This window comes from Myotis davidii, unplaced genomic scaffold, assembly GCF_000327345.1.
Source record: "Myotis davidii unplaced genomic scaffold, ASM32734v1 scaffold444, whole genome shotgun sequence".
Lineage (NCBI taxonomy): Eukaryota > Metazoa > Chordata > Mammalia > Chiroptera > Vespertilionidae > Myotis > Myotis davidii.
In genome coordinates, this window is record NW_006294767.1 from 137,390 (window position 1) to 159,479 (window position 22,090).

A 22,090-nucleotide genomic window follows, 5' to 3' on the forward strand; every position below is an offset into this window, starting at 1 on the left:
ATACTGTCCAGGCTGAAAGCTTCCTAGAGATTCCTCTAGACAACAGGTAGTTTGCAGCTGGGTACTTGTGCAGTGCTCATGGTCCATGTGCCTCTGTATTGTACCTGACATACAGGTGATGCTCGGAATGCTGCTGCAGGTGTAGATGTACATCACTGGACAGGCTGTTAGATTTTCATGGACTTCTTCCCATGCCCTTCAAGCAGCTGAGTCAGATAAACTGCCAGATGTGTGGTCAGCATAAGCCAGAGTACACTTTTCTACCCTGATTATCCTGGAAAAACAAGCAAACAGAAAATAGAACACATTATATTGCTAATTTTAAATGCCCCTTGTGATCCTAAAGCTTTGTTAAAGAGTAATTCAAATGTTGATGCTTTGCAGCAACAGTGAAACTATTTATAATACTCTAGTACTTATTGTTACTTCTTATAACTCTTAAGTATTTAATGTTACCATTTGAAAGTCATTTTGGAACTACAGAATGTTTCAAGGTATTGAAAACCTTAAAGTTTAACTTTGGGGAGGCCCTAAATAGCACCCAAATATATTCTGGTTTGGATTCTACTTTGCTAGATAGTCAAAGTGGGACTTCCAAGTGAAACCACAATATAATGCCAGAGGAAGAAAGAATTGCATTGTTGAGCATCCATTGTACTTCATATAAATATTTTCTGGTCTTTGAACAACCCAGTGAAATCATTACCCCAATTTTACAAGTAAGAAAACTGAGGCTAACAACAGCTTGATCATGGTGCCTCAAGTCACAGCTCCTAAATTGAGAGGCAGGGTGTAAGTCTGAATGTCTTTCTATGTATACCTCACTGAAAACTATAAAGTTGGTATACTTGCTCATGAATGAGGCCTCAATTTAATGGTCTACCTAATACAAATGCATTCAGAATTCATACTAGGTGTGTGTTTTTTAATGAGTCATTCATTTTATAAGAGAAAAGGGGATTCAAGTAAATAGTAGAAATTTGCATACATTGTTTCAAGAAAATTATGAATTTTATATATAGGAGCTTAATCTAAATTTAATTAGAGGCATTGAAAAAATAGCTGTTATTTTTGAATTCTTGAAGACATTAGTGTTTCAGTACAGTTATAAAGTTATTGCATTAGTAGATTGAAACGTAATTTAGAGAAATAAACATTGGAGCCCTTAGTGAGGATCTGTACTTTTAACCCACAGTGCATTGTGTGCATGTGTAAACCACCTTCAGTGTGGGTGGACATTGTGCCCATTTATAGAAGAATCTGAGACTTTGTGAAGTAACATGACTAGCTCGCCACTTTTCTAACTTAGCTGACTCTCCATTGTTATCATAAAGCTGATATTTAGGAAATCTGTGAAAGTTCCGATGGTGGTGTGGTTTTATAAAATCTAAATACCTAAAACAGGAAAGAAGAACTTTTAAAATGCTGTGTTTAATCAGTAATAAATGGTTTTCTCTCACAGTGTATTATATCTATGGATAAAATTAATCATCTAAAAGATTACATTTATAGCATATTCTTTGACAATATACTTTTGGACTGGTGGATTAGATCAGAAGGAATTTGGAATCACGAACCTCCCAGGTCAAATAGTTGGTGTGAGCATTTTTCAGATTATTGCTACTTTAGTGAATTAAGAAGGCTTTAGTGCAAGAGTGGGGAACGTCTGGCCCACAAGTCCTATAAGGTCCGAGAAATCCTTTGATCTAGCCCTCCCAAGGCATTATGGGTGAGTTGATTAAATGTTTGACCAAATATAGCAAGCTAATTTTTAAGTTGATAAATTTATATGGGCTGCAAATGATGTTATAAATACCCAAATGGCCCTTGACAGAAAAAAAGTTTCCCATCCCTGCTTAGTGACATGAAGAAATAAAGAATACATCTCCCAGCATGGTTAGAAAAATGAGATTCACTTAATAGGATTTATCAGATATTGCACCAGAACAACTTGCCTGTGTAGAAATAAGCAATATTCCCTAATTTTTTATATTACATGTTAACTTTTTTGGTGGTGCATACTAATTTTTAGTTTAAGTATTATTCGCATTGACTTACTGATGTGATATGCTAACATTTACTGTGTGATCTCAGGACTTGATCACTTACTTGATGAGAACAGAGTGCCTGATCTCACTCAGATGTACCAGCTGTTTAGCCGAGTGAAGGGCGGGCAGCAGATCCTGCTTCAGCACTGGAGCGAGTACATCAAGGTGTGTGGGTTCTGTCTTGATAGTAATACCAACTGTGCTTTGTACCAGGGGTGGGTGGCTCATCTTCAGGATACTGCAATACCCTGGGCAAAGTGAACTGGACTGTTTGGAGGTACCTTTGTTTTTTCATAGCAGGTGATCAGGTAAATAGTAGTCTTCCATTTCTTTCCAGATCACTTGTGCAAACTTTTTAAAAAATATCTTTTTATTGGTTTTTAGAGATAGAGGAAGGGAGAGGGATAGAGAGATAGAAACATCAGTGAGAGAGAAACATCATCGATTGGCTGCCTCCTATATGCCCTCCACCAGGGATCTAGCCTGCAACCTGGACATGTGCCCTGACTGAGAATCAACCAGTGACCTCGTGGTTCATGGGTTGATACTCAACCACTGAGCCACTCTGGCTGGGGCACTGCAAACTTAAGATAACACAAACAGTGATAAACAGCATCCTGGTATAAACATGACTTGAGAGGCTGTTTGACTATTTGTCATCAGCATAAGTACATACGTTTCATTCTACAGTAGTCATTTTTGTGAGTCTGCTTTTTAAACATAGCTTTCTTTGCACAGTGAGAACAAGTGCACATTTTGGTAGGTTGATGTGTGTGCTACTTTATTTCCTAGCAATCTAGGATTTATTATTTAAACATTACTTTCATGTTTCTGTAGCATGCGTTATATACATGTATGGTTATAAAAAAGGCAACAGAAGGATTCCTTGTGGTATCTTGACAGTCGTGAAGGGTACACAGATCTGCACAGGTGATAAAAACTAAATCCATACAAAAGTTAGTTTCAGTTAAAATTGGGACAATCTGGATAAGATGGGTAGATTGTATCAATACTAACATCCCAGTAGTGATGCTGCCCCATTGTTTTGCCAGATGTTATCATCAGAGGAAAATAGACAGTGTCGTATTTCTATTGCATGAGAATCTCTATCACAAGGAATATTTCAATGAGATAAAAAGATAAAGCTTTCATACTGCTTTTTGGAATATCAGGCCTGGAGTTAATTACTATTTTACATGTTGAAAGCTTGTACACACGTGCGCACCACCACCTCAAGATTCTATAGAACGATATTGAGCTAAAACTCATGACTGACTTTAGCTGGATTGGCAATGAAACTTTATGTTAAGGAAAGGCTAATTAATATAGATTTAGGATTTTGCCAACATGTAGTCCTCAAGGAACAGGAAACCTTTGCAATTTTTAGTTTGGGTAGTAAAAAATCAGTGATGTGACCACCGTTCCTGAGTGTCCATAAGATAAGGACAAAATAGGAAGTTAGATTCAGCACAGTGTGTCGTTATCAAAATAAAGCTGATCTTGGCAGTGTGTGTACATTATTTTTAAATGCAGTCAATACAGAGGGTAGAGTGAAAAGTAAGTCCCTCCCACCCCTGGTGGTCATAGTGTTAATAGTGTTACTTTCCAGAAGGTATTTATGCTAATGTATGTCTACCTTTTTGCCAATAGTCTGCCTTGACCTGCATAAATGATGTGTAGTGTATACTTAAGACCATTTTTTCTCTTTCTTAATTTTTTCTTTTAATCCTCAGCCGAGAATATGGAGAGAGACAGAGAGAGAGAAAGAGAGAGAGAGAGACTGAGAGAGAGAGAAAAACATCAATTGGTTGCTTTTTATATGTGCCCTAACTGGGGGGTCAGGTATGTGCCCTGATCAGGAATCGACCCAGCAGCCTTTCGGTGCACAGGGTGACACTCAACCACCTGAGCCACTGTGCCCAGGCAAGACTAGTTTTTCAAAAATATGTATTACATTGATTAATCATATTCAACACGTCTTCAAACTGGTAGTTTATGTCCTCAAACAGCTAACTATTATTGTCACACATAGAATTTTAGTAATATTTATTTTAATGTAGCATTTTTGATTTAAAATACAGGCTAAAAACCATGCTGTTTATAGTTAGAAGTGAAGGAGAAAGAAAACTATAGCCATGAAGTCCAAATGGGTGTGTTGATGGGAATTAATATCTATTTGAGGAATTCATATGTAAAAAGTTCTTTAAAAAAACAATAGAAAATGTTCCAGGGATTTATCAATTCTTCCAGAAGCAGAATCATAACATTCTTTGTGGTTTCAGTTACCTGTAGTCACTTGTGTTCCAAAAACATTAAATGGAAAATTTCAGAAATAAGCAATTCATAAATATTAAATTGTGAGCCATTCTGAGTAGCATGGTGAAATCTCAGCCTGTCCCACTTGGGATATGAGTCATCCCTTTGTTCAGCATATCCACCCAGTATATACTATCCACCCATTGGTCACTTAGTACACAGTGCTTGGGGTTTAGATAACCCTTATTTTACTTAATAATGGCCCAAAGTGCAAGAGTAGTGATACTGGCAATCAGATAATGCCAAAGAGAAGCCTTAAATTGTATGTATGTATAGGAAAAAACTGTGTGTGTACACACACACGTGCACAATATATATGGTTCAGTACTCTCCATGGTTTCAGATATCTACTTGGATCTTGGAACATGTCCCCCAAAGATAAGGGGGGAACTAAGTATTCACTTAATTTTTAGAATGCAGACTGAATTTATGAAATTTTTCCACTGTCATAATTGTTTAATAGCAGGAGAAAATAATATGTGGTATTATAAACCTGTTGATGACTTGGTGTGTGTTTGTTTTTGTAGACTTTTGGGACAACGATTGTTATCAATCCTGAAAAAGATAAAGATATGGTCCAGGACCTGCTGGATTTTAAGGACAGAGTGGACCATGTGATAGAAGTATGCTTTCAGAGGAATGAGAAGTTCATCAACTTGATGAAGGAATCCTTTGAAACGTTTATCAACAAGAGGCCAAATAAGCCTGCAGAACTGATCGGTAGAGAAACATGTTTCTATACATTTTTTTAATATGTGAAAGTAAGGCATAACTCGAGCAAAATTTTTTCTCAGAATATTCAAGCTCCTGCCCTGGCTGGTGTGGCTCAGTTGATTGGAGCATCACCCGGTACACTGAAGAGTGGCAGGTTCGATACCCGGTCAGGGCATATACCCAGGTTGCGGCTTCACTCTGAGAAGCAACCATTCGATGTTTCCCTCAAATTGATGTTCTCTCCCTCTCCCTCTAAAATCCTCAGATGAGAATTAAAAATACTTTTTTTTCCCAAGCTCCTCATGCTAGGGGAAGAATTGTATTAGGGGACACATTTTCAAAAAACCATATATACTCGTGTGTTATTTTATACACACACACACACACACACACACACACACCTACATATCTGTATGTATACAGTACATGGTATTTCCATAGGGAGAATGTAGTAGTAATTCTGTAAGAAATGAGGTTTGTCTTCACAAAGAAAAAGGTCCTCTGCCCATTTCATTGGGTTGTTTGTCTTCCTTTTGTTGAGTTGTATGAGTACTTTATATATTTTGGAAATTAACCCCTTACCAGATGTATCATTGGCAAATATGTTTTCCCATACAGTAGGTTATCTTTTCATTTTGATGCTGGTTTCTTTTACTGTGCAGAAGCTTTTTAGTTTGATGTAGTTCCATTTGTTTATTTTTTTCCTTTGTTCTCTTGTGATAAGGATGTAGCTGTGAAAAATCTGCTACATGAGATGTCTGATATTTTGCTGCCTATGTTTTTTTCTAGGATTTTTATGGTTTCACACTTACATTTAAGTCTTTTATCCATTTTGAGCTTATTCTTGTATATGGTGTAAGATGGTGATCTAGTTTCATTTTTTTGCATGTACCTGTCCAATTTTCCCAACACCATTTATTGAAGAGACTGTCTTTACTTCATTGTATAATCTTGCCTCCTTTGTCAAATATTAATTGAGCATAATAGTTTGGGTCAATTTCTGGGATCTCTGTTCTCTTCCATTGATCTATATGCCTGCCTGTTCTTGTGTCAATACCAAACTGTTTTGAGTACAGTGGCTTTTAGTATAGTTTGATATCCAGTATTGATTCCCTCCAACTTTTTTCTTCTTTCTCAAGATTGCTGTGGCTATTTGGGGTCTCTTTGCTTCCGTATGAATTTTTGGAGTATTTATTCTAGATCTGTGAAATTTGCATTGGTATTTTAATAGGGACTGCATTGAATCTATAGGTTGCTTTAGGTAGTATGTACATTTTAATGATGGTTAATTACCAACCCGTGAACACGGTATATTTTTCCACTTGTTTATACCTTCTGTCTCTTTTTCCAACATCCTGTAGTTTTCTGAGTACAGGTCTTTTACCTCCTTGGTTAAGTTTATTCCTAAGCATCTTAACTTTTTGTTGCAGTGTTAAATAGATTTTTTTTCTTTTTTCTCTTTCTAAGAGATCATTTATAAAAGTGCCATTGATTTCTAGGTGTTAATTTTGTATCCTGCTGCATTGCAGAATTCGTTTATTAATCTAGTAATTTTTTTGGTGGAGTCTTTAGAGTTCTCTGAGTACAATATCATGAAGACAAACAACCCAATTAAAAACTGGAGAGCCCTAGCCAGTGGTCGGCAAACTGCAGCTCGAGAGCCACATGCGGCTCTTTGGCCCCTTGAGTGTGGCTCTTCCACAAAATACCAACTTCTGCAAATGGGCCACGAAGTTTCAATCACACTGTACATGCGCGCGCGCACGTGGTATTTTGTGGAACACACTCAAGGCGTCAAAGAGAATCGCATGTGGCTCATGAGCCGCAGATGTAGTGTCAGCCTGTGGACTGAATGATCCTGTGAAGGATCCCAGTCAAAGGCACATGCCCGGGTTGTGGGCTCAATCCCCAGTAGGGTGTGTGCAGGAGGCAGTCAATCAGTGATTCTCTCTCATCATTGATCTTTCTCTCTTTCTCTCCCTCTCCCTTCCTCTCTGAAATCAATAAAAATATATTTAAAAAAAATATTGGAGAGAGGACCTGAATAGATGCTTCTCCAAAGAGGACATACAAATGTCCAAGCGACATATGAAAAAATGCTCAACATCCCTAATTATAAGAGAGATGCAAATGAGAATGACAATGAGGTACCACCTTATACCTGCCAGAATGGCTACCATCAATAAATCCACAAATAATAAGTGCTGGCAAGGATGTGGAGGAAAAAGGAACTGTAGTACACGGTTAGTGGGAATGTAGACTGGTACAACCACTATGGAAAACGGTGTAGAGTTCCCTCAAAAAATTAAAAATGGAACTGCCATTTGACCCAGTAATTCCACTTCTAGGAATATATCCTAAGAATCCTGAAACCAATCAGAAAGATATCTGCAACCTTATGTTCATGGCAGCATTATTTACAATAGCTAAGATCTGGAAACATCCCAAGTGCCCATCAGTAGATGAGTGGTTAAAAAAGCTGTGGTACATTTACACAATGGAATATATGCAGCTGTAAGAAAGATCTCTTACCCTTTGAGACAGCATGGAGGGATGTGGAGAGTAATATGCTAAGTGAAATAAGCCAGTCAGAGAAAGACAAGTATCACATGATCCCACTTATATGTGGAATCTAATGAACTTAATAAACTGATGAACAAAATAGATCCAGAGACATAGAAGCATGGAGCAGACTGAAGTATTTCAGAGGGAAGGATGAGTCGGGCAGGAAGAGATTAAACAAAGAACTTACATAACCCATGGACAGACAATAGTGCTGTGAAGGCCTGGGGAAGGGCTGGAGAGGGTGGAGTGGGTAAACGGGGATGGGGAAGGGGACATCTATATATTGTCAATAATAAAGATAAGTTAGAAAAAGAAAAAAAGGGACAAAAATTTAGCCTAGTCTGCATTTCCTGTTCTAACAGTCCCAGATCTATAGTTTATAGAAATAAACCTTGAACCTCTGACTTGATTACTTGTAATTTTTGCTCAGAAATTGGATTGAAGTTTGTTGGATAGGATGCCTCTGTATTATGATGATACCTTTATCAATCTCCAAGTAATATTTAACATGAGATACTTAACATGAGATGCTATTAGTCACTATCTTTGCATTCTCTGATTAGTATTAAAATAGGATTAAATTGGATGGGATCTCAAAAGAACATATTTTGAGATGAAAGGTTTTTTTAAATATAAATGCACTCTCTGTATATGAGTCCTCCTTTATCAGACATATGGTTGGCAAACATTTTTCCCAGTTTGTAACTTGTGTTTTAATTCCTTAATGAAAATTCTGTCCTTTCTCCAGTATTGTATATTCATGGCTCCTTTGTCATAAATTGTCTTTATGTGGTTTATTTCTGTGCTCTCAATTCTGCTCCATTGTCCTATGTGTGTGTTTCTGTTCCACTACCATATTGTTTTGATTACTGTAGGTTCGTAGTATATTTTGAAACCAGGAAGCATGATACATCCCCCTTTGTTGTTCTTCCTCAGGATTGCTTTGGCTATTCGGGATCTTTTGTGGTTGCATACTAATTTCAGTATTATTTGTTCTAGTTCTGTGACTATGCCATTGGAATTTTGATAAGGATTACACTGAACCTATAGATTCCTTTGGGTAGTATTGACATTTTAAAAGTATTAATTCTTCCAATTCATGAGCATAGACTATCTTTCCATTGTGTCCTCTCAGTTTCTTTTATCAGTGTCTAATAGGTTTTAGTGTACAGATCTTTCACTGCTTGTTCAGTTTATTTCTATACTTTGTATTGTTTTTCATATAATTATAAATAGGGTTGTTTTCTTAAGTTCTCTTTCTGATAGTTTATTATTAGAATATAGCCACAGATTTTTGTGTATTGATTTTGTGTCCTGTGACTGTACTGGATTAATTTATTCTTTTTTTTGGTGAAATCTGTAGGTTTTTACATGGTATCTTATTTGCCAATAGTGAGTTTTCTTTCTTTTCTATTTGGATGCCTTTTATTTCTTCTTCTTGCCTAATTGCTGTGGCAAAGACTTCCACTATTATCTATAATAATAAAAGCGTAATGTGCTAATTAGACTGGGTGTCCTTCCAGACAAAGCTGTAGGGGATGGGGGCCAAGGTAGAGGCAACAGAGGCCCGCGGCGGGGGCCAGGGCCAAGGCGCTTGCACGAATTTCGTGCATTGGGTCTCTAGTGTTGTATAAAAGTGTTGAGAGTTCTCTCCCTCCAGTGAGCACGCCCATAGCACTCCCTTTCACCTCTTCCCGCACAGACACATATCCCCTAACTTCTAAGGGGCCCCAAGTCTTGCAGCCAGGGGAGCAGTGGGCAGGGGCTAACCGCCCTGAACCTGTCTCAAAGGCTCTCTAATCTTTGACTTCCCAGTGAGCCAGAGTAGCCCAGCCTAGGCTCTCCTATTCCTCATGCCCTTCCTTGTTTCACTCTCCTAAGTATATTTTTGCTGTGATCAGTACATTTTTGCTTGCTTCTCTGAAAACTAACTAAATAAATAAATAAAAGTGGTGAGGATGGGCATCCTTGTCTTTCCTGATCTTTTAGGAAAATCTGACTGCTTTACATGTCCCTCTATGCCCACTTTGTTGAGAGTTTTATCATAAACTAGAGGCCCAGTGTATGGATTCGTGCACTGGTGGGGTCCCTCGGCCTGACCTGTGGGGATTGGGCAAAAACCAGCTCTCTGACATCCCCCTAGGGCTCCGGGATTGCAAGAGGGCAGTTCTCGGGTGACACACCCCAGAATTGGACTCCCTCCTCTCTGATTCCAGGTGCGTCACCCAAGAACCACAGCTGCCAAGTCACCACAGCTTGGCAGCTCCTGTGTTTAGCGTCTTCCCCCTGGTGGTCAGTGCACATCATAGTGAACTGTCGGATGGTCATTTAGGCTTTTACTAGTATATATATAGATGGATGTAAATTTTACCAAATGATTTTCTGCATTTATTGAAATGATCATATAATTTTTGTCCTTCATTGGGTTAATGTACTGTATCACATTGATTGATGTACAGAACCATCCTTTCATACCTGGAATAAATACCACTTTGTCATGGACTATGATCATTCTAATGTATTATTGAATCTGTTTTGCTAATATTTTGTTGAGAATTTACATCTATGTTCATCCAGGGATATTGGCCTGTTACTGTCTTTATTTATGGTATCCCTGTCTGGCTTTGGTATCAAGGTAATGCTGGCCTTGCAAATGTGTTTGAAATTGTTCCGTCCTCTTCTGTTTTTGGGGGGTTTTTTTGGAAGAGTTTGGGAAGGATAGGTATTAATTTTTTAAAATATATTTTTATTGATTTTAGAGAGGGGGAGAGAGAGAGATAGAAACATCAATGATGAGAGAGAATCATTGATTGGCTGCCTCCAGCATGCCCCCTACTGGGGATCAAGCCCACAACCTGGGCATGTGCCCTTGACCAGAATCGAACCCAGGACCCTTCAGTCCACAGGCTGATGCGCGTGCCCTTGACCAGAATCGAACCCAGGACCCTTCAGTCCACAGGCTGATGCTCTATCCCAGTGATGGCGAACCTATGACACGTGTGTCAGAGGTGACACGCAAACTCATTTTTTTGATTGATTTTTCTTTGTTAAATGGCATTCAAATATATAAAATAAATATAAAACACATAAGTCTTTGTTTTACTATGGTTGCAAATATCAAAAAATTTCTATATGTGACACGGCACCAGAGTTAAGTTAGGGCTTTTCAAAATGCTGACACTCCAAACTCAAAAGGTTCGCCATCACTGCTCTATCCCCTAAGCCAAACCAGCTAGGGCAATTTTTCTTTTTAATGTTTGGAAGAATTCATCAGTGAAGCCTTCTGGTCCTGGATTTTTATTTGTTGGGAGGTTTTTGATTGCTGATTCAGTCTCCTTACTAGTAATTGGTCTATTTAGGTTTTCTAAGATGAAAGTTTTTAAATTACTACTTTATACAGTTATGTCATGATAACATCAAAATATATTTAGGATTCATAGACTTTCACTAGTTAGTAAAAGTTTTTAAAAATTGACAGGTGGCAAAGGGTAAAGAAGGATCTATACAGTGATACAAAATTGGGCTTGTGTTGATTATTATTGAAGGTGTTATGATGGGAACATGGAGTTCATTGTACAATTATCGACTTTTGTGTATATTCAGAATATTTTAAATATATATATATATATGTATATATATATATAAAGAACACAAATAAAAACAATAGAAATTCACAGGGTAATTTAATTTGGCTTTTGTGCCACTTTATGGGTTATTGTTTCTCTAAAGATAAATGTTTAACTCTTGGGAGCTGGGCTTATTAAAGTCTTGGGTTTTCCCTTCCTTAAGCCAGGTCATGGTTGATTTGTGTCAAACAGGAAACCAGAGTAGAATTGCTCTAATCCCTGCATTCAGGGATAAGACATTGTCATCATGGATATAATCACATGAAGCCCTGAAAAAAATCCTTTAAGAGTCTTATCCAAATTTCGTATACCACATCTTGAAGATGGGACATTCCAGTTCCTGAAGCAAAATGTGTCATGAAGCATGTAACGAAAGTATTTATTCTCACATGATTTGAAAGGACATGTCCTAGACCAGTGGTCGGCAAACCGTGGCTCGCAAGCCCCATGCGGCTCTTTGGCCCCTTGAGTGTGGCTCTTGCACAAAATACCACATGTGGGCGCGCACATACAGTGTGATTGAAACTTCATGGCCCATGCACAGAAGTCGTTTTTCGGCCTAGGTGAGCCTATTTTGAAGAAGTGGCATTAGAAGAAGTGGGGGTACGTTCATTGAGGTCGACCCCTCAGATTGAGGACGTTTTTAACAAAGGCCAGCTTAGGAGTACCCTAATTACGTTAATAACAATGTACCTACCTATAAAGTTTGTTTAAAAAATTTGGCTCTCAAAAGAAATTTCAATCGTTGTACTGTTCATATTTGGCTCTGTGGACTGAGTTTGCCGACCACTGTCTTAGACCATCAGGTATTTGCCTTTATGTCATATAATAATATGTTGGAAAAGGTCCAGGGTGTTAATGTCCAATTTTGACTTGTAGAAATTAAAAATTTTTTTCTATTTAGAAAAAAATAGAACATATAACAAATGATTATTTTTCAAATAATTTGAACTCTTAATTTTACAGCAAAACATGTTGATTCAAAATTGAGAGCGGGTAATAAAGAAGCAACAGATGAAGAGCTGGAGAGGATCCTTGACAAAATCATGATAATATTCAGGTTTATTCATGGTGAGAAATACTCTTGTTCTTATTAACATTGGGTATATAGAAAATGCTACATAATAAAAACATACATATACGCATTTGGGCCCTATCTTTTCTTGAGAAAAATTGGCTAAAACATTTCCACTTTCATATTTGATTAAATAAAAAGTATTTTCTTTGTGGAAATTTAACACTAGGATTCAGTGAAATTAGAGCTGGCTTGCTTGCATCAGAATGAACATTTCTTAGGGTTTTTCAGCAGTTAAAGTGAACATTTGCATATCAATTGTCTAATGTTATTTTCATTTGGTTATAAATAGGTAAAGATGTCTTTGAAGCATTTTATAAAAAAGATTTGGCAAAAAGACTCCTTGTGGGAAAAAGTGCCTCAGTCGATGCTGAAAAATCTATGTTGTCAAAACTAAAGCATGGTAAGCATGTGGAATCTGGGGTTCTGTCCGACCTCTGGGCTGGGAATTTATTGCTCTAACAACATGTTGCTCCTGGTGTTTTTCACCCACCCTTCACTTGTGTCCCAGAATGTGGTGCTGCTTTCACCAGCAAACTGGAAGGCATGTTCAAGGACATGGAGCTCTCCAAGGACATCATGATTCATTTCAAGCAGGCAAGTTCTTTTTTTTTTCAAGTAAAACAGCTTTTTAAAAAGTATCCCACTTTAAATTATGTGAAATGGTTATGTAAAGTATGTAAATACTTACATAAATTAGGTAAAATTCTCATCCTTAAAAAAATTATTCTGTTAATGCCTCACGTATTCAAATAACCTAAATTCAAAATGAAAAAGAAAAATCCCTAAATATGTATAATGAAACTTAGATTTAAATGAGTTTAATGATATCTTATATTGGTGACATAACCAAAAAAGAAAAAATATTATGAAGGCAAAAATACCATTTGCCTTTTTACAGGTTTTTATGATATTCTAAAATTATTTTGTCTTCATTTTCTTTGCTTTTAGTATATGCAGAATCAGAGTGACCCAGGCTCTATAGATCTAACAGTAAATATACTTACTATGGGATACTGGCCAACATATACACCTATGGAAGTACATTTAACTCCAGAGGTAAGTGTTTTAAAGACTACTCATCCTTTGTTTTAAATATATTAGTACTTCGAAAACATTATTGAGAGACCAGTCGGGAGCCAAAAACCAGGATTACAGGCTTTATTAGGGAAAAAGACCTGCCGGGCTGTCTTGCAATGGGAGAACAGCAACCAGTGCAGAGGTGAGCAAACCTTTTGAGGGGAGGAATGGGAAAGAATGGGGGCTTAGTGTAATCAGCATGCGCTGATTGGTGGCTTAATGTATGGTCCATATAGGAACAAGGGCATAGGGTATTTGGCAGGTGTTGATTGGTGGTTCAATGTATAGTCCATATAAGGTACATGGTTAGTCACTCAGGTATTTCCTGGCTGCAGGTTACGTCATACTCTGCCCACCAGTAGGGGGAAGGGCGGATCTATCAATTATAGATGTCTGTTTTGTTTCACCCATACTATGCACAGACATGTTACTTTTCAAAAGTTATTTAGTGTGAGGTTTTTTAAAATCATACACTCAAGCAAAAATCGAAATGATTGTTTTTGTCCCTGTCCACAGCTCCTTCAGCTCACCCATATCCATTGGCTAACCATCAAGAAGGCATCAATGCAGGCACTTGTTTTGTTTTTAATATATTTATTTCAGAGAGGAAGGGAGAAGGGGAGAGAGAAGTCTTGTGAATGGTACTACTGAAGGCTTATTATATGTCAGCCACAACTTTGGGTACTCTGAGGATATGTAGATATGAGGGAGAATTCAGGGCTCAGGAATTCAAAATCCAGTGGTGGAAATGGCAGGAACACCATCAACTACAGCACCACGTGTTACGGAAAAGGGCTGGTTCCAGTGTAGAATCTGGGAATTAAAGATTCTTCCAGCTGAAGGCGCTTCCAGAAAGGGCGAAAGGAAGTACAGACTCACGGCAGCTGGCAATCTGGGTCAGAAATCGTCCCTCCTGAAGCTGCTTTTCCCATTTCCAAGACATTGTCTTTTCTTGATTTTGTTTGTTTGTTTCTGCACCCACTGGTCATTTGCCTTTTTGTTTTCTTCTTTTTTTATTTCTCCACCCATATCCTAAATGTTAACATTGTCCAGAATCGTCCTTCAGCTCCCTTCCCATTCCACACCTTTTCATTGAACTCAGCCCTCACAGCTCTCAGCCTTCAGCATATGTGTTCTTGAATGTACATAGATGACATCCAAAATTTCTCTCATTACCCTTCTCCCTCCCTCCCTGAGTCTCTTTATCCTGTGGGAAATGGGGATAGCACCTTAATCAGTTTTTCTATGAGAGGTGAAGCCTTTCTATGGCAAAGCTTGCCCACATGGATATCATGCTCCCTCTATTCTAAATTAGTTGTAGGCCCCAACCCACCCACTTCTCTCATCCTCTCAGGCCTCCATGTATAGCCCTCTAAATGGAACCTCCTCCAGAAAACCTCCACACCCTTAACCACCCCCAGCACATGAAGCTTGTTAAGACTTATCTCCCCAGTCACCTTCACCAGAAAGCACTCCCTCAAGTCCTCACCCCACTTCAACCCAGACTCCACCCTGGGTGTGCCTCTCTCATAGCACTGCAAGTTTATTCACTTCTTATTTTATTTTGAAATGTTTCAGACTTATAGGAAATTAGCAAGAATAGTTCAAAGAATTTCCAGTACCCTTCACTCATTTTTTTTTTTTAGCATTGCTCTTTATGCTTCATCATTCTGTTCCTCTCCATATATGTGCCATTTTTCTCCTGATCCATTTGATAGTAGATTCATTTTATCCTTAATACTTTATTGATGTATTTTTATTTTTTTGTGAGAAGAGAGAGATCAATTTATAGTTCCACTTATTTATGCATTCTTATTGGTTGATTCTTGTATGTGCCTGACCGGGCTCGAACCTGTGGCCTTGGCATATGGGGACAGCACTCAACCCAGTGGTCGCCGACCTCACAGACCACCAGTGGTTGGAAACCACTGCTCTAACCAACTGAGCTACTTGGACAGGGCCTTTACCCTCATTACTTTAGTGGGATTTTCCCAAAAACATAACCAGAGAATGTTGTCAAATCCGGCTAGTTAACATTGAAGTAATTAATACTTTAATCAATACACAGCCAAGTTCTGTTTTTGTCAGTTGTCCCAACTATATCTTTTAGCAATTTTTTCTTGGTATCAGATCCAGTCCAGTACCCCATATTTCATTTAGTTGTGTCCTTCCATCTGTAACAGCTAAACAACCTTTCTTTTTCTTTCATGACACTACATGTGTTTGCTTGTTTTATTTTTGTTTTTTACAGTTGTACTCGGGATAAGATTTATTACAGCAAAAGTGACATGTTTTTAAAACGCAGGCCAGTTTTCTTAGATTATCTCTGTTTGTTTGTCTGATTAGATTCAGTTCATGCATATTTAACCAGAATCCCACATAGGAGGTGTCATTTCCTCTCAGAATCATGTCCAGAGGCACACACTATTCTTTTGCTCCCATATAATCATTTGGTTAAGGTGTTACCTGGTTTCTCCACTCTACTGCTGGTATTTTTCCTTTTGTGATTATTAAGTAATTTGTGGGGAGATATTTTAAGACTATGTAAACCTCTTATTTCCCACATCAGACTCTCACCTGCTTGATTCCTGACTGAATCCATTTTTACCTTGATGAGCAGCGATTTTTTTTTTCTGTCCTTAAGAGTATGAATTCATGGAATCTTATTTGATGCCAAAATTGTCCCATATTTGGCTGGTAGGAGCACTTTTCAGCTGCCTCCTTGTCCTTTCAAAACACCCCTGCATATTTGAGTGCTTTTTTATTTTCTGGCAAAAGGTGTTTGAGGCTTACCATACTGTATTTTTTAAATTGTGGTAAAATATACCTACAACTTATCATTTTTTAAAAATATATTTTATTGATTTCAGAGAGGAAGGGAGAGGGAGAGAGAAATAGAAACATCAATGATGAGAGAGAATTGTTGATTGGCTGCCTCCTGCATGCCCCAACTGGGGATCCAGCCCACAACTCGGGCATGTGCCCTGACGGGGAATCGAACAGTAACTTCCTGGTTCATAGGTCGACACTTAACCACTGAGCCATGCCAGCCAGGCAACTTGTCATTTTAAAGTGTACAGTTCAGTGTACGTCCATCGCCTCTGTCTAGTTCAGAACTTTTTCATCATCCCAAATAGAAACCCTGGACCCATTAATCAGTCACTCCCATTCCACCCCTACCATACACACACTGCCCTACGCCCCGGGTAACCACTAATCCATTCTCTGTGTATGGATTGGCCTATACTGGACATTTTATATAAATGAAATCATGTAATATGTGGTCTTTTATGTCTGACTTCTTTAACTGTTTTTTCAAGTCTAACCTATGTTGTAGTATGTGTCACTGCTTCATTCCTTTTTAAGGCTGAGTAATTTTCCATTGTTTGGATATACCACACTTTGTTTATCCATTCATCCATTAATGGACACTTGGCTTATTTCCACTTTCGGCTACTGTGAATAATGCTGCTGTGTATAATTTTTTTTTTAAATAGATGTTGTCAGTTCTTTAGATATATCCCTAGAAGTAGGAATTTCTGGGTCATGCGATAATTCTGTTTACCAGTTTTCCACAGTAGCCGCACCATTTTACATTACCGTCAGCAACACAGAAAGGTTCCAGTTTCTTGACATCTTCAGTATTTGTTATTTTCAGTTCTTTGATTATAGCCATTTTAGTGAGTGTGAGCGGTATTCCATTTTGATTTGATTATCTTTTCCCTAAGAACTAATGTTGAGCATCTTTTCATGTACTTATCAGCCATTTGTAGATCTTCTTTGAAGAAGTCTATTTAAACCCTTTACCCATGTTTAAATTGTGTTTTCTGTCTTTGTTGTTGAACTGTAAGAGTTCTTTATATATTCTATATATTAGACCCTTATCAGGTATGTGATTTGCAAATATCTTCTCCCGTTCTGTGAGGTGTCTTGTTACTTTCTTAATAATGTCCTTGCACAAAAGTTTTTAATTTTTATAAAGTCCGGTTAATCTGTTATTTCTATTGTTGCTTGTACTTTTGGTATCATATCTAAAAAAAACTATTGCTAAATCCAAGGTGATGAAATTTTACCTCTATGTTTTCTTCTAAGAGTTTTATAGTTTTCACACTTACATTTAGGTTTTTGATCCATTTTGAGCCTGTAATCATAAACTAGCATATAATAAGCACCCAATGTTAGTTGCTATATTATGATTATGATTATTATATTAGGAATTAATGTCAAGGAAATAATTTTTAGGAAAGGTATGCATTGAGTTTTATCACATTATTGACTTAATATTTAGGTGTTATATGGTTTAGTAGATATGTTTTCTAAAAAGAGTCCTTATACTTAAATACTTAAAAATGAATATACACTAACATACTTAGAAATGAAATGATACCATGCCTGGGATTTGATGTCGAAGTTGGGTAATGAAAAAGTATGACTGTATAGTTGAATTTGAAGCGTGAAGAGGAGTTTGCCAAATAGATAGGCTGTTAGGCATTTTTAACAGAGGCACTCACTGAAAGGGCACATCAGGCCTGGAACAGCAGTAGCGACCGATTTCTCAACAGAAACACATCAGGCAAGAAGGGAATGGAATGAAATATACAAAGTCATGCAAAGGAAAGGTCTGAATCCAAGAATACTGTACCCAGCAAGGCTATCAATCAAAATTGAGGGTCATTATTCACTCAGCATCTGCAAGTGTTTTATACAAAGTGTAGAACAATGAAAATCCCAGACCTGGTTTTGCCCTCTTCAGCTCTCTGTCCAGAGGAGCTATTCACAAATTGCAGTAACTACTATCAGCGCTAAGAGTGGTTGGAGAAGGCTTCTCTGAGGAAGCAGTTCTGAAAAATGAGTCGGTATTTTTAGGAAAGTGGCTTCCCAGATCTGGTAGAGGAGATGTGTAAGAGCCTGAGGGAGGATGAGACACTGCTCGGTGAAATGGAAAATGGGACTACAGAGCGTCAAGGGTGGGAGGCATAGGAGAGGCCAGTGAGGTCAGAAGTTTCAGAGGAAAGGGGCCTTAGCAAGCCATGGAAGAATTTTACTCTTAGGAAGAATGTGAAAGTGGTGCAAAATTGGGGGGAGGAAGGAGGCCATGGAGATGCCAGCATGTGTGGAGTGGGTGGAAAGACAAACCAAAGAAGATTCAGAAAGTGTGGACATAGAGACAGGAATTCCTGTCCAAGAGATGAGTGTCATAGACACCAGGAGGAATCAGGAGGCTGCTTCATGGGAAGCTGTTGAGAGGGATCATCTCACAAGATGAAGCCTGAGGAGAGCCATTAGTTTTGGCAGCACAGATCACTGGTGATCCTGAATGCAGAGTAAAGCAGATGTGAAAGGAACTAAAGAAATAATGAGCAAAAGGAAGTTAGAGAAACCGATGTAGTGCACATAAACATTCTAGAAAAACACTATCAGAGGAATAAGACAGTCTGTCCATAAACAGGAACCCGTTCAGAAGTGGGAAAGGAGGGGACACCTGGAGGAGGAGCGGGGGGAGCTCGGGGGCTTAAAATGAGGTATCAGCAATAAAAAAACTGGCTGAAAGTTTGCAAGGTGTAAGAAATCTTCCATGAAAATAATGGCTAGCTTATGTCACGCTTCCTATGCACACATTGTCCGGAGTGTTTTATATTAATCCTCACAGCAGCTCGATGCCCAGGTCTTGCCATTATCACGGATCATGGTTCAGAGATGAGGCATCCCAAGGCCCTAGAGCAGTTAGGAGTCAGTGAGAGCTTGAGCTAAGACCTGGTAAGGTACACCTGGGCCTTAGACAGTGTCGCTGACGATGGCCGCTATGGTCTTCATTACATGCGCTATCAGCCACGGAAGCTTGGGTGTGGGGTGTGGAGACTACAAAATACAACCTGTTTGTACATAAAACAGTAGTTCAAGTGTTATCCCATTGTGTGAGGGAAAACCCCAATGTCCTAGGTGGTGAACATTTTTCACAGGTAACAGAATTCAGAAAATAACTGTCAAAACAGAACTGATATTTTTATTTAGCTGTGAAAAATTGTAAATTGAATGATTAATAGTGTTTAGCATAATTAAATTGTTTTCCTTTGACAGATGATTAAACTTCAAGAAGTATTTAAGACATTTTATCTCGGAAAGCACAGTGGTCGAAAACTTCAATGGCAAACTACATTGGGACATGCTGTTTTAAAAGCAGAGTTTAAGGAAGTAAGTTCTTTGTTAAATATACTTTTATTTTTGTAAGTTTGTTAACAGTTTTTAAAATTGTGATTGAACTTTGGTAGCAAAGAAAGGAAAATATTCAGTATAACTCAACACTGGCTTTTGTAGGTCATAAAATTGGAACAGTTGAAGGATTAATATCCCAATCAATAATAAGTCAACAGGAATAGAAAAACATTTACCTAATTGAAAAATGAGCAAAGGATGTGGAAAGGCAACTCATAAAAGCAAGACTAAAAAATCAATATCCATGAAAATGTGTTCCACTTCTCTGCCAATCAAAAGGTTGCAAATTAAAACACAATAAAGTGCCACTTTTGATTATGAAATTGATAAAGGCTAAAATTAAAAGAAACAGCAACTCTTGCCCATTGCTGGAGGGAGGGATAACGTGAGCTTTATGAAGGGTGGTTTGACAATGTGTATCTCAAAACTTCTCAAAACATGCTTTGTTGCATTAGCTTCAATTCTGGGAATTCATCTTATAAGACCTTTTCTCAGGTTAATGAATAAAAATGTCTGTTGCAGTGCTATTTTTTAATGGTTTTTTAAAATATATTTTTATTGATTTCAGAGAGATAGAAATATCATTGATGAGAGAAAATCATTGATTGGCTGCCTCCTGTATGCTCCACTCTAGGGATCGAGCCCACAACCCAGGCATGTGCCCTGAACGGGAATCAATCCATGCCCTCCTGGTTCATAGGTCGATGTTCAACCACTAAGCCACGCCAACAAGGCTGCAGTGCGATTTTTAAAAATGATCATTTAAAATGGGAAATGTGCCCTAACCGGTTTGGCTCAGTGGATAGAGCATTGGCCTGCAGACTGAAAGATCCCAGGTTCGATTCCGGTCAAGGGCATGTACTTTGGTTGCGGGCACATCCCTAGTAGGAGGTGTGCAGGAGGCAGCTGATCGATGTAACTCTCTATCCCTCTCCCTTCCTCTCTGTAAAAAAATCAATAAAACATATATTTTTTTTAAATACAAATAAAATGGGAAATGCATACAGTGTATTTATAAATGAAAGAAGCATGTCACAAAACAGTCCATATTCAAATTTTACTTTAATTTTATAAATAAACTTATGTACACTAAGCAAAAACAAACAAGATTTCTATTTTGCTGGCTATTATAATATATTATCTATACACTATTATAAATTATACAGTTGACCCTTGAACAACTATGGTTTGAACTGTGTGGGTCCACTTATATGTGGGTTTTATTTTTTTAAAAGTAGCCCTAACCGGTTTTGGCTCAACGGATAGAGCATCGGCCTGCAGACTGAAGGGCCCCAGGTTCGATTCCAGACAAGGGCATGTACCTTGGTTGCGGGCACATCCCCAGTGGGGAGTGTGCAGGAGGTAGCTGATCGATGTTTCTCCCTCATCGATGTTTCTAACTCTCTATCCTTCTCCCTTCCTCTCTGCAAAAAATCAATAAAATATATTTTTAAAATAAATTTTAAAAAAAGTATAAGTGGCAGAGGATCTATAGATGCAATGCAATTCCTATCAAGGTACCAGTGGAGTATTTCACAGAACTAGAACAAACATTCCAAAATATTTATATGGAACCACAAAAGACCCAGAATAGCTACAGAAATCTTGAGAAAGAACAAAGTTGGAGGAATCACGCTACCTGGTAAACTGTACTATGAGGCCATGGTAATCAAAACCATGTTACTGGCATAAAAATAGACATATAGATCAATGAAACAGAATATAGAGCCCAGAAATAAACCCATGCCTTTATGATTAATGTTTGATAAAGGAGGCAAGAACATACAATGGAATAAAGACAGCCTATTCAACAAATGGTGTTGAGAAAATTGGATACCTGCAAAAAAGTGAAACTAAATCACGTCGGACACCATATACAAGAATAAACTTCAAAAGGGATTAAAGATTTAAATGTAAGACTCGAAATTATAAAAATCCTAGAAGAACACATATGCAGTAAAATCTGTGACAATTCTCTTAGCATTATTTCATATCTATCTATCTATCTATCTATCTATCTATCTATCTATCTTAGGGCAAGGGAAACCAAAGAAAAAATAACAAATGAGACTACATCAATGTTTTTGCCCAGCAAAGGAAACCATCAACAAACTGAAAAGACAACCCACTGAATGGGTGAATGTATTCACCAATACATCTGATAAGGCGTTAATATACAAAATTTATAAAGATTTTATAAAACTCAACATCAAAACAATAAAATTTAAAAATGGGCAAAGAACCTAAAATAGACATTTCTCGGAAGAGGACATACATATGAAAAGATGCACATTAAAACCACAATGAGCCGAACCGGTTTGGCTCAGTGGCTAGAGCGTCGGCCTGCGGACTTAAGGGTCCCAGGTTCAATTCCGGTCAAGGGCATGTACCTTGGTTGCAGGCACATCCTCACTGGGGGGCATGCAGGAGGCAGCTGATTGATGTTTCTCTCT

General features: G+C 38.0%; 1 protein-coding gene across 1 annotated transcript in view; it reads left to right on the forward strand.

The window, feature by feature from the left end:
• CUL4A (cullin 4A) overlaps positions 1-22,090 on the forward strand; it is a 61,869-nt gene that overhangs the window by 31,588 nt on the left and 8,191 nt on the right. Inside the window, exons 10-16 of the mRNA XM_006769309.2 lie at positions 2,095-2,213; positions 4,892-5,084; positions 12,236-12,340; positions 12,637-12,747; positions 12,856-12,941; positions 13,296-13,403; positions 19,503-19,616. Coding sequence (XP_006769372.1) covers positions 2,095-2,213; positions 4,892-5,084; positions 12,236-12,340; positions 12,637-12,747; positions 12,856-12,941; positions 13,296-13,403; positions 19,503-19,616 — 836 coding nt within the window. The remainder of the gene's footprint in view (positions 1-2,094; positions 2,214-4,891; positions 5,085-12,235; positions 12,341-12,636; positions 12,748-12,855; positions 12,942-13,295; positions 13,404-19,502; positions 19,617-22,090) is intronic.